This window comes from Geotrypetes seraphini, chromosome 10, assembly GCF_902459505.1.
Source record: "Geotrypetes seraphini chromosome 10, aGeoSer1.1, whole genome shotgun sequence".
Taxonomy (NCBI): Eukaryota; Metazoa; Chordata; class Amphibia; order Gymnophiona; family Dermophiidae; genus Geotrypetes; species Geotrypetes seraphini.
The window spans coordinates 105,385,275-105,403,580 of record NC_047093.1 but is presented as its reverse complement, the minus strand read 5'-3'; the positions used below and the strand labels follow the sequence as shown (position 1 = coordinate 105,403,580).

General features: G+C 38.1%; 1 protein-coding gene across 5 annotated transcripts in view; it reads left to right on the top strand.

The window, feature by feature from the left end:
• The window catches only part of LOC117367981 (CDK5 regulatory subunit-associated protein 2-like), a 372,935-nt gene that overhangs the window by 106,273 nt on the left and 248,356 nt on the right, over positions 1 to 18,306 (top strand). For 4 of the 5 annotated variants that reach the window (XM_033961149.1, XM_033961147.1, XM_033961144.1 and 1 more), the window contains one exon: positions 13,828 to 13,962. The exons of the other annotated variant lie outside the window; for it this stretch is intronic. In XM_033961149.1, coding sequence (XP_033817040.1) covers positions 13,828 to 13,962 — 135 coding nt within the window. The remainder of the gene's footprint in view (positions 1 to 13,827; positions 13,963 to 18,306) is intronic. 5 annotated transcript variants of the gene reach the window in all.

Below are 18,306 nucleotides of genomic sequence, written 5' to 3'. Positions count from 1 at the left end.
AAGTTCCTCCCAAAGAACGTCTCAGAATTTCATCTGAATCAATCTTTATTTCTTCCTGTCATCTTTCCAAGACCACGTTCTCACCTCTTGAAGCAATACTCCACAGATTAGACTGCAAACAGGTTCTTTCTTGTTGCATGGATTGCACCAAATCTCACAGACCTTCAACCCAACTGTTTCTGTCATTCTCTCCAAACAGACTTGAAGTTCCTGTTACCAAAAGAGCAATATCACTTTTGCTGGCAATCTGTATCGCTTTTTATTATGCTTGAGCCATGTCATGTTGCTTAGAGTCAGAGCAATGGCAGCTTCAGTAGCTCATGCACATTACACTCCCATTGATGATATCTGTAAAGCTGTCACCTGCTCCTCAATTCATACCTTCACAATCCATTACTGTCTTGAGCAGGGGTGTCAAATATTGGTCCTCGAGGGCCGCAATCCAGTCGGGGTTTCAGGATTTCCCTAATAAATATGCATGAGATCTATTTGCATGCACTGCTTTCATTGTATGCTAATAGATCTCATACATATTCATTGGGGAAATCCTGAAAACCTGACTGGATTGTGGCCCTCGAGGACCTGGTCTAGAGATTCATTCCAGATGGGATAGTTGGTTTAGCCAAACAGTTCTGCAAAATTTATTTTCCAATTAGAAACCAACTTCCTTCCAACCCTAATTATGATAGCTGGAGAAGTCCCACATGTGAGAATATGCTGCCTGTTTGTCTTAGGATAAATAAATCAGTTACTTACTTGTAAGGTGTTATCCAAGAACAGCAAGCAGATATTCTCATAACCCTTTTACTCTCCCCTATTTTGCTTCATAGCTATTTTACTGAACTGATGATCATGCGAGCTGATGGGCAAGAAGAAACTGGCGCATGTGCAATATAGAGAATCTCTAGACTTTTTGAAGTGACATTAACTTTAGCATCGCCTGTACTGGTCTCCCTGAATAACACCCATATGTGAGAATATCTATCTACTGTCCTCGAATTACACCTGTTACAGGTAAGTACCGTATTTTTCACTCCATAAGATGCACCTAACCATAAGACACACCCTAGATTTAGAGGAGGAAAACAAGAAAAAAAATATTCTTCATACTTAAGTTACCCTCATCACAACCTCACCAGAACTACTTTCTTATTATTTAATTCTTTATTCATTTTTAAAACGTCAATTGTGCACAAAAAAAGATGCATTTACATAAATTATTATCATTACAGCACAATATACTTAATAGAATAAAAACAAGACTTATTTTCTCCCACCCACTTTCTAATTTACAAATACCTCATAAAAATACTTGTAATCAACCCTTCTATATTTCTTAACAAATGCCAAAACATATCTTCCTCCCCCCTCCCCAGAAGTGTATGTTTTCCTCAGTTTATACAAATAAATCAATCTTTACAATATTTGGTTAATGGTTCCCAAACTTCCATAAATTTTTTATAATAACCCTTCTGAATGACCATAAACTTTTCCATTTTAAAGATATAACATAGGGATTCCCACCAGAATGAATAATTTAATCTATCCCAATTTTTTCAATTCTTTAAAATAATAGATACTAGGGAAACTATAAAATTTGTAGATAATTTAACACTTATTCCTATATATAAATCTACGTCTCAGACTATATGGCTGAACTCCAAGATTAAAATTGGCGAATTTAAGGTCATCTGGAAATATTGGATGATTAAAGGCATACGCACTTTAGATGATGTTATTTCTGATGGTAAACTGCTTGATTTTTCACAATTGCAACACAAATTTGGTCTTAATAAAACACAAAATTATAGATGGTTGCAGTTGAAGGAGGCCATTCAGGAAGGGTTCCCTGAATGGAAAATTTGGAGGTTCAAAATAGTTTGTCGGTCTTATGTTTTCAGGTAGACTTCCTGGGTCACCAGGCCGCTCAGTGGTATAAATTAATATCTGGATTTTTGAATAAGAAACCAAAAAATGGTCTGCATGACATTTGGAGCATTGAGATAAAGCATCAAATTATTGCATCTCAGTGGCCACGAATTTGGTCTTGGAGGTTGAGACAAACATGGTTTTTTTTTATTACTTAGAGTATTTTGGACCCCAGTTCGGTTGCATAGAGTAGATAGTTCTAAATCTAATAGATGTTGGCATTGTCATCGAAGTTGGGACGTTAGATCATTTACTATACTATTGTCTTTTGATACTAAAATTCTGGAGATCGATTTGGGATCAGGTTAATAATTTATTAGAAAATCCAGTGACACTATCATATGATACTATTTTATTTGGAACATCTATGAGGGCGAAAAGTCAAATTTCAGCAAAAAATAAACTTTTATTTATAATGACGGGAGTTGCCATGCAGCTTATTTTAAAGAACTACTTTCTTCTAAGGAATCTTCTTGAGGTCTCATCCAATTAAACAGATGTAATAGTACAAAGCCACACTGAATCTTGGTGAGCTTAACTGTGAACTTAACATTGTATAACACACATCCCTGCATTGTGCCCATAGACACAACATATGGATCACCCATCCAAACTAAGAAGACTTCCCCCAACACAGTTTCCACATTTAACAATCTTTTTATTTAAAAGTTGCTTAACTCATAGCATAATTTTATTTTTTTTTTAAACACTTCCACTTTAAAGGTCTGCAAATGCTCACATATACAATGAATAGCAAGAAAACACTCAGCCTGAAATAGCTTGCAATTTCTGTGGCCAAGTGACTTTGACATCCATCTACAGCATTTGAATTACTTGCAAATGGCTTTCATTTGCTTCCTACTGAACAGCCTGTATCTTGTGGCTATCAAGTGGCTACAACAAGCCAATTTAGCAGTACAAGGTTGTATGCTCTATAACAGTGTTCTTCAACCTTTTTACACCTATGGACTGGCAGAAAAAAAAAATTATTTTGTGGACCGGCAAACTACTAGGACTGAAATTTAAAAACCCCGTTTCCGCCCAGTCTCCGCGAGCTCGGTCCTCGCAAACCATCTGATCCCATCCGCACAAGCCTCAGTTATGATTGTATACTGAATGTATTTTATTAAAGTATAAAAAGAAACACTATTCTGTACAATTGTCGTTTTATAAATACAAATAATACAGAGCAAGGATCAACAAAACCCCTGTCTCAACTCCCCATCACATATATCCCCTCTACTATCAAGAAAACTGAATAAGCCAAATTATTACAGAATGCTACACAGAAATATCATGCTAACAGATACCGCAGTCACACATAGCAGGAATAGGGTTAGGGGAGTGCAACTAGGTCAACTGCCCCCCCCCTGGTCAGAGAGAGCCCTAAGCCACTGCCTGGACTTTGCAGTCCCCAGTTATGTCTAACACCAGCTCTAGCAGGATATATATTTCAAATCTGATATATTCTAAACAAAAAATAGAAATAAAATTATTGTTTTTTACCTTTTGTTGTCTCTGGTTTCTGCTTTCATCTTCTTTTCACTCTCTTCCTTCCAGCGTCTGCCCTCTCTGTCTCTTCAAACCAGCATCTGCCCCTTCCATCTACTGTCTGACCTCTCCCACCTTCCATATGGTATTTGTCTTCTTTCTATGCCCCCCTCCCCTTTCCATCCAGCCTATGCCCCTCTCTCCTTTTTACACGATTCATTCCAGCTTCACTGCTTTCTTCATTTTTATCTCTCCTACACCAGATCTAGTATCTTTGTCTCTCTTAATTTCTCTGCTGACCCCCTTCCCATCTCATTCCTGTCTCTCCCCTTCCCCTCCTCTAAACTCCCTGCAAGCTGTTTCCTTTCTTTTTTCTTCTCCCTTCCCTCCTCCCCCTGTCCAGCAGTAACTCTCTTCCCTTTCCTTTCCCTCCTCTCCTCTCAGCAGCATCTCTCCTTCTCCCTCCCTCCAGGTCCAGTAGCAGCTGTCCCTTTTTCCCCCTTGCCCAGCAGCTTCCCAGACTCCTTTCCCTCCTCCCCTCCCAGCAGCATCTCTCCTTCTCCCTCTCCAGGTCCAGTAGCAGCTGTCCCTTTTTCCCCTTGCCCAGCAGCTTCCCAGACTCCTTTCCCTCCTCCCTTCCCAGCAGCATCTCTCCTTCTCCCTCTCTAGGTCCAGTAGCAGCTATCCCTTTTTCCCCTTGCCCAGCAGCTTCCCAGACTCCTTTCCCTCCTCCCCTCCCAGCAGCATCTCTCTTTCTCCCTCTCTAGGTCCAGTAGCAGCTATCCCTTTTTCACCATGCCCAGCAGCTTCCCAGACTCCTTTCCCTCCTCCCCTCCCAGCAGCATCTCTCCTCCCTCTCCAGGTCCAGTAACAGCTGTCCCTTTTTTTTTTCACCATGCCCAGCAGCTTTCTCCCCTCCCAGCAACTCTCCTTACTTCCCAGCGCTGCGATTCAGTAAGGTAGCCTCGGGTCCTTTGTTGGGTCGCACCGCCTCTGAGGAAAGCGGAAGTTGCATCATCAGAGGCGGCCCAACTCAGCAAAAGCTCCAAGGCTTCCTTCCTGAATCGCTGCGCTTGTAAGGAGAGCTGCTGGGAGGGAAGAAAGCACAGTCTGAGGCTCCCCATTATCTTTCTGGCCCTGCGCTCCTCGATCTTGCCAGTCCTGCGCGGACCGGCAGGAATTTTCTGCAGACCGGAACTGGTCCGCGTACCGGCGGTTGAAGAACTGTGCTCTATAAGGATATCACCAATATTCAGTGACTGGATCTTGGCCCTGATGTCTAAGATTTTGATAATATTCAAAACGTGCTATTTCCTAACCAAGTATTAGGGTCAAGACTGAAAAAAAAAAATGACTAGTTTCCATTTAAAGCTCAGAAATGTACACTGGAGAATTCAATGGCACAAAGTGCACTGCCAAAAAGGGAATATACACAAAAACGGCTATAGCTTTTCAACACTGCAGTATATAATCTAATGCTCCCAACAGACCACGTACAAATGTTAATCTAAGTGTCTAGACATCCTTTCTGTGTTCCTGGTACCTGTGGATCGGTTCATTGATGGTTGTATCGACGAACGTTGACTGTGGAACCTTCTAAAAAAATATATATTTTCTTGCCATTCACAACAGCTCTCGGCTCTGGCATTGGTGTGTTGCTTTGGATGGAGAATGCTGCTGTCCTGTCGCCGGTGGCTCTTCAGCCTCGGGCTCTGCCTCCTCCCCGAGCATGGAGACAGCCACTGTCCCAGTTCGCTGCCCCAGAAGTTATTGATAGAGGCCAATGATTGCGTCTGCAGCGGTGCCTGTGCTCTCCTCCGAGCTCATCACGGATGGAGGGCGAGGTCAGCAACAAGAGCTCAGCTCAGCAAGGGCTCAGCGTCACCATCCCGATCTCCTCACCCCGATGGTTGCGTCTGCGGCGGTGCCTATGCTCTCTGAGCTCATCGCGGACGGAGGGCAAGGTCAGCTGCAAGGGCTCAGCGCATGAGGGCAGTGTCCAGGGACCCGGTAAGGTGTAATTCTCTCTGCGGCTGGGTATATTCGCTCCATAAGACGCACCCTTATTTCCACCCACTTTTGGGGGGGAAAAAGTGTGTCTAATGGAGCGAAAAATACGGTAACTTTCTATTTAGCTTGCTTGGAGAAAATATAGTTATTTAACCCTTCCTCTTCTCAAAGGAGTTATATTCTAAAAAGCTTATAATGAGTGTCTCTCTCACTTGACAGTGGAGGGGTAGAGGAAGAGGTGCACATGCACAGTGAAACTTTCTCAAAAGTTCTTTAAATTGTCATACTCTGTCGGATAGTGTCACCATGTATGATGATTCCTATACTGCTGTCCTTGGAGAATATCTGCTACAAGTAACTTAATATAAGAACACAAGCACTGCCATACTGAGACTGACCAAAGGTCCATCAATCCCAGTATCCTATTTCCAGCAGTGACCAATCCAGGTTAACAAGTACCTGGCAAGATCCCAAAAAACTAAAACAGATTTTATGTTGCTTATCCTAGAAATAAGCAATGGATTTTCCCAAATCCATTTTACTAATTGCTCATTACTGAATAGCTTTCTGCAAATTCATCCCATAGTGAAACGAAGGTTTTCCTTGATTAAATTAATGTAACTTGAATTAAAAAGTACAAGGTAATTATAATAAGTTTAAAAAGATTTGGGGGCCATTGATTATTTATTCTAATGATCAGACATCTTAAACACCTCAGTATTGGAAAAGATAGAAGGAGGGTGGGAGTATGAATGATAATAATTGATAATTGTTAATTATTAGTATATGGGAGGGAGGAGTGGGATTCTTTTATATTTATGTATTTGGAAGATTACAAATAAGATTGTCAAGTGATTAATTAATATATTTCTGATGGATTATTGTACACTTGTAATTTTTGAAAACAAATAAAGATTTATTTATTTTTTTTTTTTTTTAATCTTTATTCCTTTTTATTTCTTTCAACAAGTGTACAATATTATTACAATTAATTCACATAACTCACTTGACATTCTTAAACAATATTATTATACATGTTTTAATACCCCCCATCCACCTCCCATCCCTTCCCATATCAACAAAATATTTCATCCAAACTTATACATACTTGTATATCCCTCTTTCATAATACAATTAATCTTACATTAAATCTGTCCCTCCCCCCACCCTTTCTTCCTCAAACTCTTTATTCATTTTATTATACAAAGTAATGCACAACAATATATATCTCATCATAGTACATATATCCCCTTATATTTCATAACAACATATTTCCAATAAATTTACCCTCTTTCCTTTTCTATTCATACCTATATACCATGTTTCTTATATCCATTAATCAGTTGAAATATACCGCTAGTTAACTAAATTATCCTATCCCCCCCACCCCACCCCATTTCTATAAATTATCCCCTAAGGAAAAAGAATAAATCTTAATCATTATAATAATCAATTAATGGCCTCCACACCTCTTGAAACCTTTTAAAATACCCCCTTTGTACTGCAAGAAATCTTTCCATCTTGTACATATGACAAACTGAGTTCCACCAGAAACTACAATTCAGTCTAGAACAGTCTTTCCAATTAGTTGTTATTTGCTGAATTCCCACACCAGTAAGAATCATCAATAATTTATTGTTTGCTGCAGATATTTGGCTTTTGGCCCTCATACACATTCCAAAAACCACTGTGTCATAGGATAATGCCACATGACTCTCCATCAATATGTTGACTTGATCCCAGATTGATATCCAAAATGCCTGAATACATGGACAATAAAATAAAAGATGGTCTAAAGTTCCAACTTCAATTTTACAATGCCAGCATCTATTAGACTTAGAGCAATCTAATTTTTGTAATCTAGTAGGGGTCCAGAATGCTCTATGCAACAAAAAGAACCATGTTTGCCTAATAGATGCTGACATCGTACCTTTAATTCTCCAAGACCAAATACGTGGCCATTGAGATGCATTAATCTGATGCTTAATCTCAATGCTCCAAATATCTCTTAATCCATTTTTAGGCTTCTTATTCAAATAATTAGATATAATTTTATACCACTTTGCGGCCTGATGACCCAGAAAATCTGCCTGGAAACATAAGAATTCTAAGCTGTAATGATCATTTAAAGATTTCCATTCAGGGAACCCCACCTGAATAGCCTGCTTCAATTGCAACCACTTAAAACTTTGTTTTTTATTTAGACCATATTTATGTTGCAATTGTGAAAATTCAAGCATCTTACCATTATCAATTACTTCCGTTAATGATCTTATACCTGCTTTAATCCAATCTTTCCAGACAACCTTAAACCCGCCTATTTGTATCTTGGAGTTTACCCAAATAGTCTGTTGTTTCGATTTTAAAATAGAATCAGTAGTTAATTTGTCTATAAACCTTAATGTTTTCCAAGTATCCATTAATACTCTATTGTCCTTACGTATTCTAGGCACCTTTATACCAAGCAAAAGATCAAGCCTAAGTGGAAAGATAAGTGATCTCTCCACCTTTAACCACTCTGGTAATTGTTCCAAAAGCTCTGGGAGGACCCAATACATACCTTGGCGCATGATATAGGCCTGATGATACCTATAAAAATTGGGAAAATTTACCCCACCCTCCTCAATTGGTCTTTGCAAAGACACTAAAGCCACTCTTGCAATTTTACCCAGCCAAATAAATTTAACCAGAATACTATTTAATTTTTTATAGAAAGACCCCTGAAAAAACACTGGTATCATTCCCAATTGATAGCAAACCACAGGCAAAATCATCATTTTAACAGTTTGAACTCTTCCCCACCAGGACAAATGTAAAGGATTCCATTGCTCACACATCTCTGTTACTTTTTGTAATAAAATTTTTTGATTTATTCTCATTGTCTCTTCGAGTGTTTTATTCAACCAAATACCTAAGTAATTTATTCCATCCTCTTTCCATATAAAAGGGAAAGAATCAAATATACCTTTTGTACAATGCACATTTAAAGGTAAAATCTCTGATTTAGTCCAATTTATTTTGTATCCTGAGAATTTTCCAAATGTATCTATTACCTTCAGTAGACATGGAATTGTTGTTTCCGGATTCCTCAAATGAAGCAAGATGTCATCTGCATAAGCAGATACTTTATATTCCACTCCAGCACATGGAATACCCTGTATGTCCTTTGCCTGTCGAATAGCTAATAATAAGGGTTCAAGAACTATATCAAAGAGCAAAGGAGATAATGGACAACCTTGTCTAACTCCCCTCTGCAACTTAAAAGCATCTGAAATATTATTATTTATATATAAGCGAGCAGTTGGGGAGCTATACAGTGTTTGAATCATTTGTATAAATCCGGATCCAATACCAAACCACTCCATAGCTTGATACATGAAATTCCATTCTACACGATCAAAAGCCTTTTCAGCATCTAGTGATACCGAAAAAGCCGGATCATTAATTTGTTTTGTTAAATAATACATCTGAAATGCCAGTCTAGTATTATTAGAAGAGTGTCTCTGAGCAACAAATCCAGTTTGATTCATTCCTATTATATGCGGAAGAGCTTTAGCCAATCTTAATGCTAAAATCTTAGCTAATAATTTACCATCTACATTTATTAAAGATATAGGCCTGTAATTTGACACCAATGTTGGATCTTTATTTGGCTTTGGCAAAACAATAGTTAAAGATTCTGCCATAGTGCCTGATATACAACCTTTATTCAGTTGATCCTGATATAATTTTAATAAATATGGTAATAGGGAAATTTGAAATTCTTTATAAAACTCTACTGTAAATCCATCTCCACCTGGAGCGGTCCCAACTCTAAGGGATTTCAATGCCATTTGTAACTCTTTTAATGATATAGGTTTATCTAAACTTCCTTTTATATGATCAGGAACCTTAGGACCTTCAATTAAACTCAAAAAATCCAACCCATCTTTCTCTTTATTTAAATAAGACTCCGAAGAATACAGTGACTTATAATATTTTAAAAATTGTTTTAATATATTTCCAATTTGAGAATGTGAATTGCCTAACTCATCTTTAATTATGTTTATTTTTTCCTTCCTTTTCTTTGTTTTTAAATAATTTGCCAATAATCTTCCAGCCTTATTTGCACTACCATAATATACCGCTTGTTGAGCAAAAATATCTTTCCTTACTAACCCAGAGGAAATTTCATTATATTCACATTTTTTTTTTAACAATATTTGAAATGTCTCTTGTTCCCATTTATTAACCAATTTTAATTCCAAATTTTTAATTTCTTTTTCCAAATTTACATATTGCTTTCTTAGCTGTTTCTTTTTATATGCAGAATATGATATAATTTGTCCTCTCATAGTTGCTTTGAAAGCATCCCATAAAATTCCAATCGACATTTCCTCTAAATCATTAAGTAAAAAATATTCATTAATTTTAGTCTGAAATTCTGTGCAAAATTTAGAATCAGCAAGCAATGCATTATCAAACCTCCATACCGGTTTAGAATTATCTTGATCTACTAAATTAACTTCTATCCACACACCACCATGATCAGATATTATTATTGGTTCTATGTCAGCTTTTACAACTTTCTGTACTATCTGATCTGAAACAAAAATATAATCAATTCTTGAAAATGATTGATGAACATGTGAACAAAATGTAAATTCCCGATCATTAAAATGAAGAATACGCCATATATCTTTTAAATTACATGATTGTATCAAATTATCTAACCCCATTGATTTCATAATTCTACTTGGTTTTTTATCCATTATTGGATCTATAACAGCATTGAAGTCCCCAGCCACCACTAAATTAGTAGTAGCCAGTGGTAAAATTAATTGTTGTAGAGACTTAAAGAATTCACTTTGATTCGAATTAGGGGCATATACATTTAACAACGCCATTGTATTATTGCCCATGCTCATGTCAACAAGTACCCACCTTCCTAGAGGATCTGCCTTAATCATATTAAACGTTGCTGGACATTTTTTATTTATCAATATTGCTACTCCTGCCTTCTTTTTTATCGCTGGTGCAAATAAACATTGTTTTATCCAATTATCTGACAGCTTCATAGACTCTATCCCAGACAAATGTGTCTCCTGCAGAAAACATATATCTATATTCTGTTGTTTGATATATGACATTACCTTTTTCCTTTTTACTGGGTGATTCAGGCCATTAACATTTAAAGAAAATATTTTGAAAGTCATTACACAAATAAAAATTTAATATCTAAGAATCTCCACTTCAATATCATATTATACTCCTTTTCCTTATATCCATACTGTAAATTATCTCGGTCCCCTTCCCCCCAACATCTCCCTATCTCTCTATCAACATATTTCCCCCAATTCACAAAATCTTTAATAAATACTATACCAACATCTCTTCCTCCCATTCCCCTCCCTACTCCCTCCCTTCCCCCCCCAATTAATAATGCAAACTTGGAAACGCTCATATATAATCAGGTGACAAAAAGCTCCCTTCAGGCTCTGCCATATACATCATTTATCACTCCTAATAAGCTACATTATATAATATAATATCTTTCAAATAATCTACTAAGTTCAAATTTCCTTTTTTTTTTTTTTTTTTCTTTCTTCCCCTCCTTCCCCTTTTTTTTTTTTTTTTTTTTTTTTTCTTTTCCCCCCCCCTATTCCATCTTTTTTCCTCCATTCCCTTTTCTTCTTCCACCCTCACTCCCCTCCCCACTTATCCTTAAATTATAAAACATCTATAAATTCAGAATCTTTCCCTCACATGCCCAACAAACTCATTTTCTTATACCAATATCTTTTAATATTAAATTGAATTTACTACAAATAAATAAATCAATATTATTGTATTCCTGTGAAAACAATTACATGTTAATAAATTATTCAATTTTCTAATTGCATACCCCCTTTAATTAATCTAAAATCACCTTCTTAACCTTAAACATTAAAGTGATATTAAAATATATCATTATATATCATAAATAAACAATTTCATCAATCTTCCGCTTTGTGTAGAAAAACTCTCCAAGCATATTCAGCTTCTCCCCATCTCTTCAATTCTTCATGTCTTTATATCAGCTGCTTGTTTTAACTAATTCATTACTATTATGCATCCATTTTTATCGTTCATTCCCTTTTTTTTTTTCATAAAATCCCTAAACAGTTTCAGTTCCTTTAATATATTATAGTCATATAAAAGTCTGAATAAATCCAACCACACTTTCCAGTTTCATTATATTTAAATTGTCATCTATGTTTCTACAGAGTCATTCATACACTGAAGAGTCAATCCAAAAGAAATCTGATGTTCTTTGCTTTACAGTCAATTCATAGTGAAATTATTCTTAAATCCTGTTCAGATACTGCTTTATCCTTTACATCTCATACTTTCTTTGATCTTTCTTTCACTTCTTTCAAGTCACTTCTTCTTCCAAACAACTTGCATTTTTTATAATAAGTTTATATTCTCTTTAAAATTTAGGATTTATCTGCAATCAGGCTTCTGTCTCCTTCATATTTCCAAATTCTTTTCCTTTTTTAGCGCAGTTCAAGTAATTATCCAATACAATTCTTTTTCTGTTTAAACCACCTCTTTTCCTGTAAAGTGTCCTATGCACTTAAGGAAATCTCCATCATCTACCGCCCTTTCCTTAATCTTTGAAATCATGAGTGTTTCCATTAATATAAAGTGCTCTTTGACCTCAGCTAGACTATATTCAATTCTAAAGTGTCAAGAATGTTATAAAGCTGACATCAATATATTCCAGCACTTCAAAAAGAGTCTATAGCAGGATCCTATAAATTGCTGTTTATTGCCTGGAACATCAATATCAGATAAAGGGCTGGAAATGTTATTTAAAACTGCCCTAACTTCTGTAGGGAGCCTAATTTCAACAATTAGAGCCAGTCATTCTTAGTTTATATTTAACTTTTAATATCCACCTCAATCAGAGACATCAGAATGTTCATTCACATTAATATCCCTGAGATTCATAGCATGTGGAATGATGTCATCATAGAATCCTTGCATCCACATCCTTCCATTCAGTTCCATCAGCAATTCAAATCTGTTCCATTTTTAACTGTAACTCCCAAAGTCCAATTCTCCATAAAATATTCTATATCAGAAACCAATCAAAACAAATAAAAAATCAAATGAAGAGAGGAAAAAAAAAAACAAAAAAAAACCTCAGAATCAAAGTATTTCTTACTCCAATCCTTCTGTTAAATTCTAGTCTCAGTTTATGTATTCATAGGCTGTTCACATTGCTCTAAGAATTCTTTTAATTTCAAAGGATCATCAAAGTTTGAAGTTTTATTTGCAAAAGTGACCCTCATAATAGCTGGGTACATTAAACCGTACCTTGCTCCAATCGCTCTAAGTTGTGGTCTCAATTCAAGCAATTTTTTCCTTTTTTGAGCTGTTGCTTTTGCAAAATCTGGCACTATATATATTTTAGAATCCTGGCACTTCAAGGTCTTATTTTCTTTTGCCAGTCTTATAATTTCCTCCACATGCTGATAACGGAGCAGCTTACAAATTAAAGGACGCGGACCCTTTTGATTATCATATCTTTTAGTCGGGACCCTGTGCGCCCTCTCTATTTCCAGAGGAAATTTAACTGTCAGAGGTAGAATTTTTGGTAAAAATTGCTCAAGAAAGGCAATAGGATTATTTTTTTCTACCCCTTCCGGGATCCCAATCAGCCTTAAATTATTTCTTCTTTCGCGATTAGAAACATCCTCAAGATCCCTCTTTAATATTTCTATTTCTTTACAGTCTCTCTTGCAATGAGCTATTTCTTTTTCTGTTTTTTCCACTCTCTTATCTAATTGCTCCACTTTAACATCCACCACCTTCAAACTTAATTTAAGCCCTGCCAGCTCTTCTTTAACTTCCTGTATATTCTTTGCATTTTGTAAAACTATTTCCTTTATCTGCCGCAGTTCCTTAACAATGTCAATATCTTCTGCCTCATCCGTTGGCAATGGAACTTTAGAGGGGGCTATCGGCTCTATTTTTGATCTTTTATTACTTCCTCCTACTGAGTTAGCTTTTGTCAGCTTAACCGATGCCATTATGCTGTTGATCCTCGTCTTTTTAATGAATTTCAACTGTTTTTCTGTAGCTATATTTTATTTATTTGAGCCTTTTTCACAGAGCAGTTCAGTCACCCGACCATTCTCCTTCGTCTCCAAGCCACGCCCCCTCCAAATAAAGATTTATTAAAAAAAAAAAGTACAATTCCAAATAAAACTGGTAGTTGACTATTTTTACAATTGTTGCTGAAAAATCTGCATCTGCATATTTATTTTGTTCTGCTAACTAGTGATAGAAAAAAGAAAGAATCCTATACAATTCTGCATTTATAAATCTTTACCATTTTGCCTCTGTTATATGATCTTAATCTTGTAGAAGTTAAGTGAAAATCAGAAGCAGCTGACTGATCCTGAAGTTTCTTTAGATCAAGTCTTCGAGGAGCTAGAGAAAACAAAAGTAACAGTCCTTTCATTGGAAGAGAGACTCAAGGAAGCTGATCAAATAAATTATGTGAGTACTGCCTATATTTTACGTGCAAAGGATTTTTCTCATACAAAAAATGTGGAGGGGCATAATCGAAAGGGACGTCTAAGTCCGTTTACATCCATATTGCAAGTCGTCCAAAGTTAAAAAGAGCCTAAGACACATTTTCGAAAGATACATCCAACTTTTTTTTACTTTCGAAAATCGTCTAATTATATGTCCTGCCGATCTGATCATCCAAGCCACTAAATTGTCTATCTTTATACCACATTTCCGTCCAACATTCCGTCCAAGTCCAAACGCCTAGAACAAGCCCTGTTGGACGTGGGAGGGGTCTGCAAAGTGATGGACTGCACACCCAGATATGCCACCTAAATAGTGGGGTACCTTACAGGGCACCGTTGTGAACTTCACAAAAAGGGTGCCATGGCTTCTCCTCACTACAGCTCCCTTATAGGTGATGGTGAGCCCCCCAAACCACCTCCAGAATCCCCCTAGACCCACTTATCTACCACCCCAATAGCCCGTATGGCTTCAGGAGCCACTTATATGCCAGTACAAAAGGGTTTTGGGGGTGTATAGGGCAGTGCACATGTTTCAGTATCAATGCAGTGATTACAGGGGCTTATGGGCATGGGTCCTGCTCTCCATGAGTCCCTAACCCACCCCCAAGACGACTTAAGCTGCCTCTGGTATGGACGACTAGACTTTCCTATGCCAAGCGGCCAGGTGATGATGGTCTGGAGGCTGAAATTTAAAGTTGTGAATAAAATTTGTATAGGGGTGGGGGGCGTTGGTGATCACTGGGGTAGTGTGTGGGGGTCTGTGTTATGTGTTTGCAGTGCTTATCTGGGGAGTTTAGGTGGGTTTTTGTGACTTAGACCATGTTTTACATGGTCTAAGTCACAACGTCCAAGTTCCGTCTAGGCTCTGCTGTTAAACTTTCGGTTATACATGCGGTACGACTAAGTCTAAGCCGGCCCACGTCCCGCCCAACTCCCGCCCTCGACACGCCTCCCAAAATGCCCCGTTTAGCGTTGGACATTGAGCGGCACTATGAAGGCCTAAGTCATTTTTAAATACGTCCAAAACCTGGTTTTATTATCGGCGCTTGGACGTTTTTGAGAAATGTTCGTCCAAGTGCCGACTTAGGCCGGTTTTTGGACGTTTTTCTCTTTCGATTATGAGCTCCATACTGTATACACACATACAGTCATAAAAAAAAATTAGAACACCGCATGAAATATTCGGTTCTTTTAAGAAATGTTCACATATTGATGTGTATTCATATAATCACAGCTATGATCCAATTAGAAATTTTTACCATTTATAATTGTACAAAATACATTATTTAAAATATTTGTGAAGTGCTCAGACCAAGAAACCCATATAATAGTGATGTCACTACAATGAGGTTTTCAAGGGGACCATCATCGCCTTCACAAGTCCCCTGCCCTCCCTATATATTAAAGCCTGTCTAAAGCCTATCTGGTAAGTACATCCAGCTTGTGGTACTTATCTGTATTGGGGAGCAATTAACGATGTTGACTCTCATTGGTGACTTATTGAAATAAAAATAATAAAGTGCTTCAGTAAAATCCTGATTGTTTTTTCTTATCTGATTAAATTCCCGTCCCTCCGACCCGGATTTCGTCTCTTCGTCAGGGAGGGACACTAGTGAAGGCTCGCTGAATACAGGAACAGTCAAAGTGGACGGGCCGTCAGACGGCAAAAAGAAAACAACTGGATATCATAGGAATAACAGAAACATGGTGGAATGAAGAAAATGAATGGGACACGGCATTAGATGGATATAAGCTATACAGAAGAGATAGGATTGGGCAAAAAGGGGGGGGTATTGCCCTGTACGTCCAAGAAGAGATAGAATCTATTAGAGTAGGGGAGACGGAAGCAAATGGAAAGCTGGAGTCCCTCTGGATAAAGATTCCTGGACAAAAAGAAGCAGACACTAAAATTGGCCTCTATTATCTACCCCCCGGACAGATTGAAGAAACAGATAAAGAAATGATGGAGGAAATTAACCGTGGATGTAAATCAGGGAATGTAACGATCATGGGGGACTTCAACTTTCCAGGGATAAACTGGAAAATGGGGACGTCAATCTGCGCCAGGGAAACAAGATTCCTGGAAGTGATAGGAGATTGCTTCCTTGAACAAATGGTGGAAGAACCAACAAGAGGAAATGCAATCCTGGACTTGGTCATAAATGGCATTACTGGAAGGACAGCGGATGTAGAGATTACGGCCCCGCTGGGGACAAGTGATCACAATACGATCAATTTTACCAATGGCATTGGAAAAGGGAAACCAATCAAGACTAAAGCCACAACCTTTAACTTCAAAAAAGGGAATTATGACAGCATGAGAACCATGGTTAAAAAACGGCTCAAGAAGGGGAAAGCAGAAATCAAAACAGTTGATCAAGCATGGTCTCTACTGAAAACCACCATTACAGAAGCACAGAATCTTTACATACCAAAGATATCCAAAGGAAGGTGAAAAAAGATCAAAGGAGAACCAGCTTGGCTATCCAAAGAGGTGAAGGATGCAGTGAGGGATAAGAGGAACTCGTTTAAAAAATGGAAACGTGAAAAAACGACGGAGGCCTGGAACTGCCACAAAATCGACCAGAAAAAGTGTCATAAAGCGGTAAGAGACGCCAAAAGAGTCTATGAAGAGAAGATAGCGCAAGAAACCAAAAACTTCAAGCCCTTTTATAGATATATTAAAGGGAAGAAACCAGCAAGGGAGGCAGTGGGTCCTCTAGACGACCAAGGAAAAAAAGGGTCCATTAAAGAAGACAAACAGGTTGCCGATAGGTTAAATTCATTCTTTGCCTCTGTCTTTACAAATGAGGACACTACAACAATGCCAGAAACAAAGAAGATATTCGCCGGAAGCATAAAGGAGAGGCTCGCAACAGTACATGTGGGGTTGGACATGATATACTTTCATATTGATAGACTTAAAAGTGACAAGGCCCCTGGACCAGACAGTATTCACCCAAGAGTATTAAAGGAACTTAAGATAGAAATAGGAGAACTATTACAATCCTTAGCTAACATGTCAATCAGAACCGGGCAAATACCGGATGACTGGAGGATAGCAAATGTCATCCCAATTTTCAAGAAAGGATCAAGAGGTGAACCGGGAAACTATAGACCTGTGAATCTCACATCGGTTCCTGGGAAGATAATTGAAGCACTAATTAAAGATACCATAGTACAACACCTGGAAGAGCACAACCTAATAAGTGCTAGTCAACACGGCTTCAGGAAAGGGAAGTCATGTTTGACAAATTTAATTCAATTTTTTGACAAGGTGAACAAGCAAATCGACAGTGGAGACCCGGTGGACATAATTTACTTGGACTTCCAGAAGGCGTTTGACAAGGTCCCGCACGCAAGGCTTATGAGTAAATTACTAAGTCATGGAATAGGAGAAGTGCACAGATGGATCGGCAAATGGCTAGAGGGTGATCATAAATGGGAAATTCTCGGATTGGGAGAAGGTGACTAGTGGCGTGCCCCAGGGCTCGGTTCTTGGACCCATCTTGTTCAATATTTTTATAAATGACCTTGAGGAGGGAACGACATGCAATATAATCAAGTTTGCAGATGATACAAAGCTATGTCGGGGGGTTGGCTCTCCAAGGGACTGCGAGGATCTTCAGAAGGATCTGAATCAGCTGGAAGAATAGGCGATAAAGTGGCAAATGAATTTCAATATAGACAAATGCAAGGTGATGCATCTGGGAAAGAAGAACAAAGAACATGAATATAGATTATTGGGAGTGACATTAACCGAATGCGAACAAGAAAGGGACTTGGGGGTCCTGATAGACAGAACCCTAAAACCATTGGCTCAATGCGCGGCGGCAGCAAAGAAAGCAAACAGGATGTTGGGCATGATTAAAAAGGGGATCACGAGTAGGTCAGAGGACGTCATAATGCCACTTTACAGAACAATGGTCAGACCACACTTAGAATACTGTGTCCAGTACTGGTCTCCATACCTCAAGAAAGATATAACTCTGCTGGAGAGGGTGCAGAGGCGAGCCACAAAACTAGTCAAAGGTATGGAGAATTTGAGCTACCAGGAACGCCTCAGAAAACTGGGACTGTTCACCCTCTAAAAGAGAAGATTGAGAGGGGATTTGATAGAGACTTTTAAAATATTAAAAGGATTTGACATAATAGACCAGGAAGAAGCATTACTGACATTATCTGACGTGACACGGACAAGAGGTCATAGCCTGAAACTGTGTGGCAGCAGGTTCAGGACAAATGTCAGGAAATTCTTTTTCACACAGCGAGTGGTGAGCGCTTGGAATGCTCTCCCAGAGGAGCT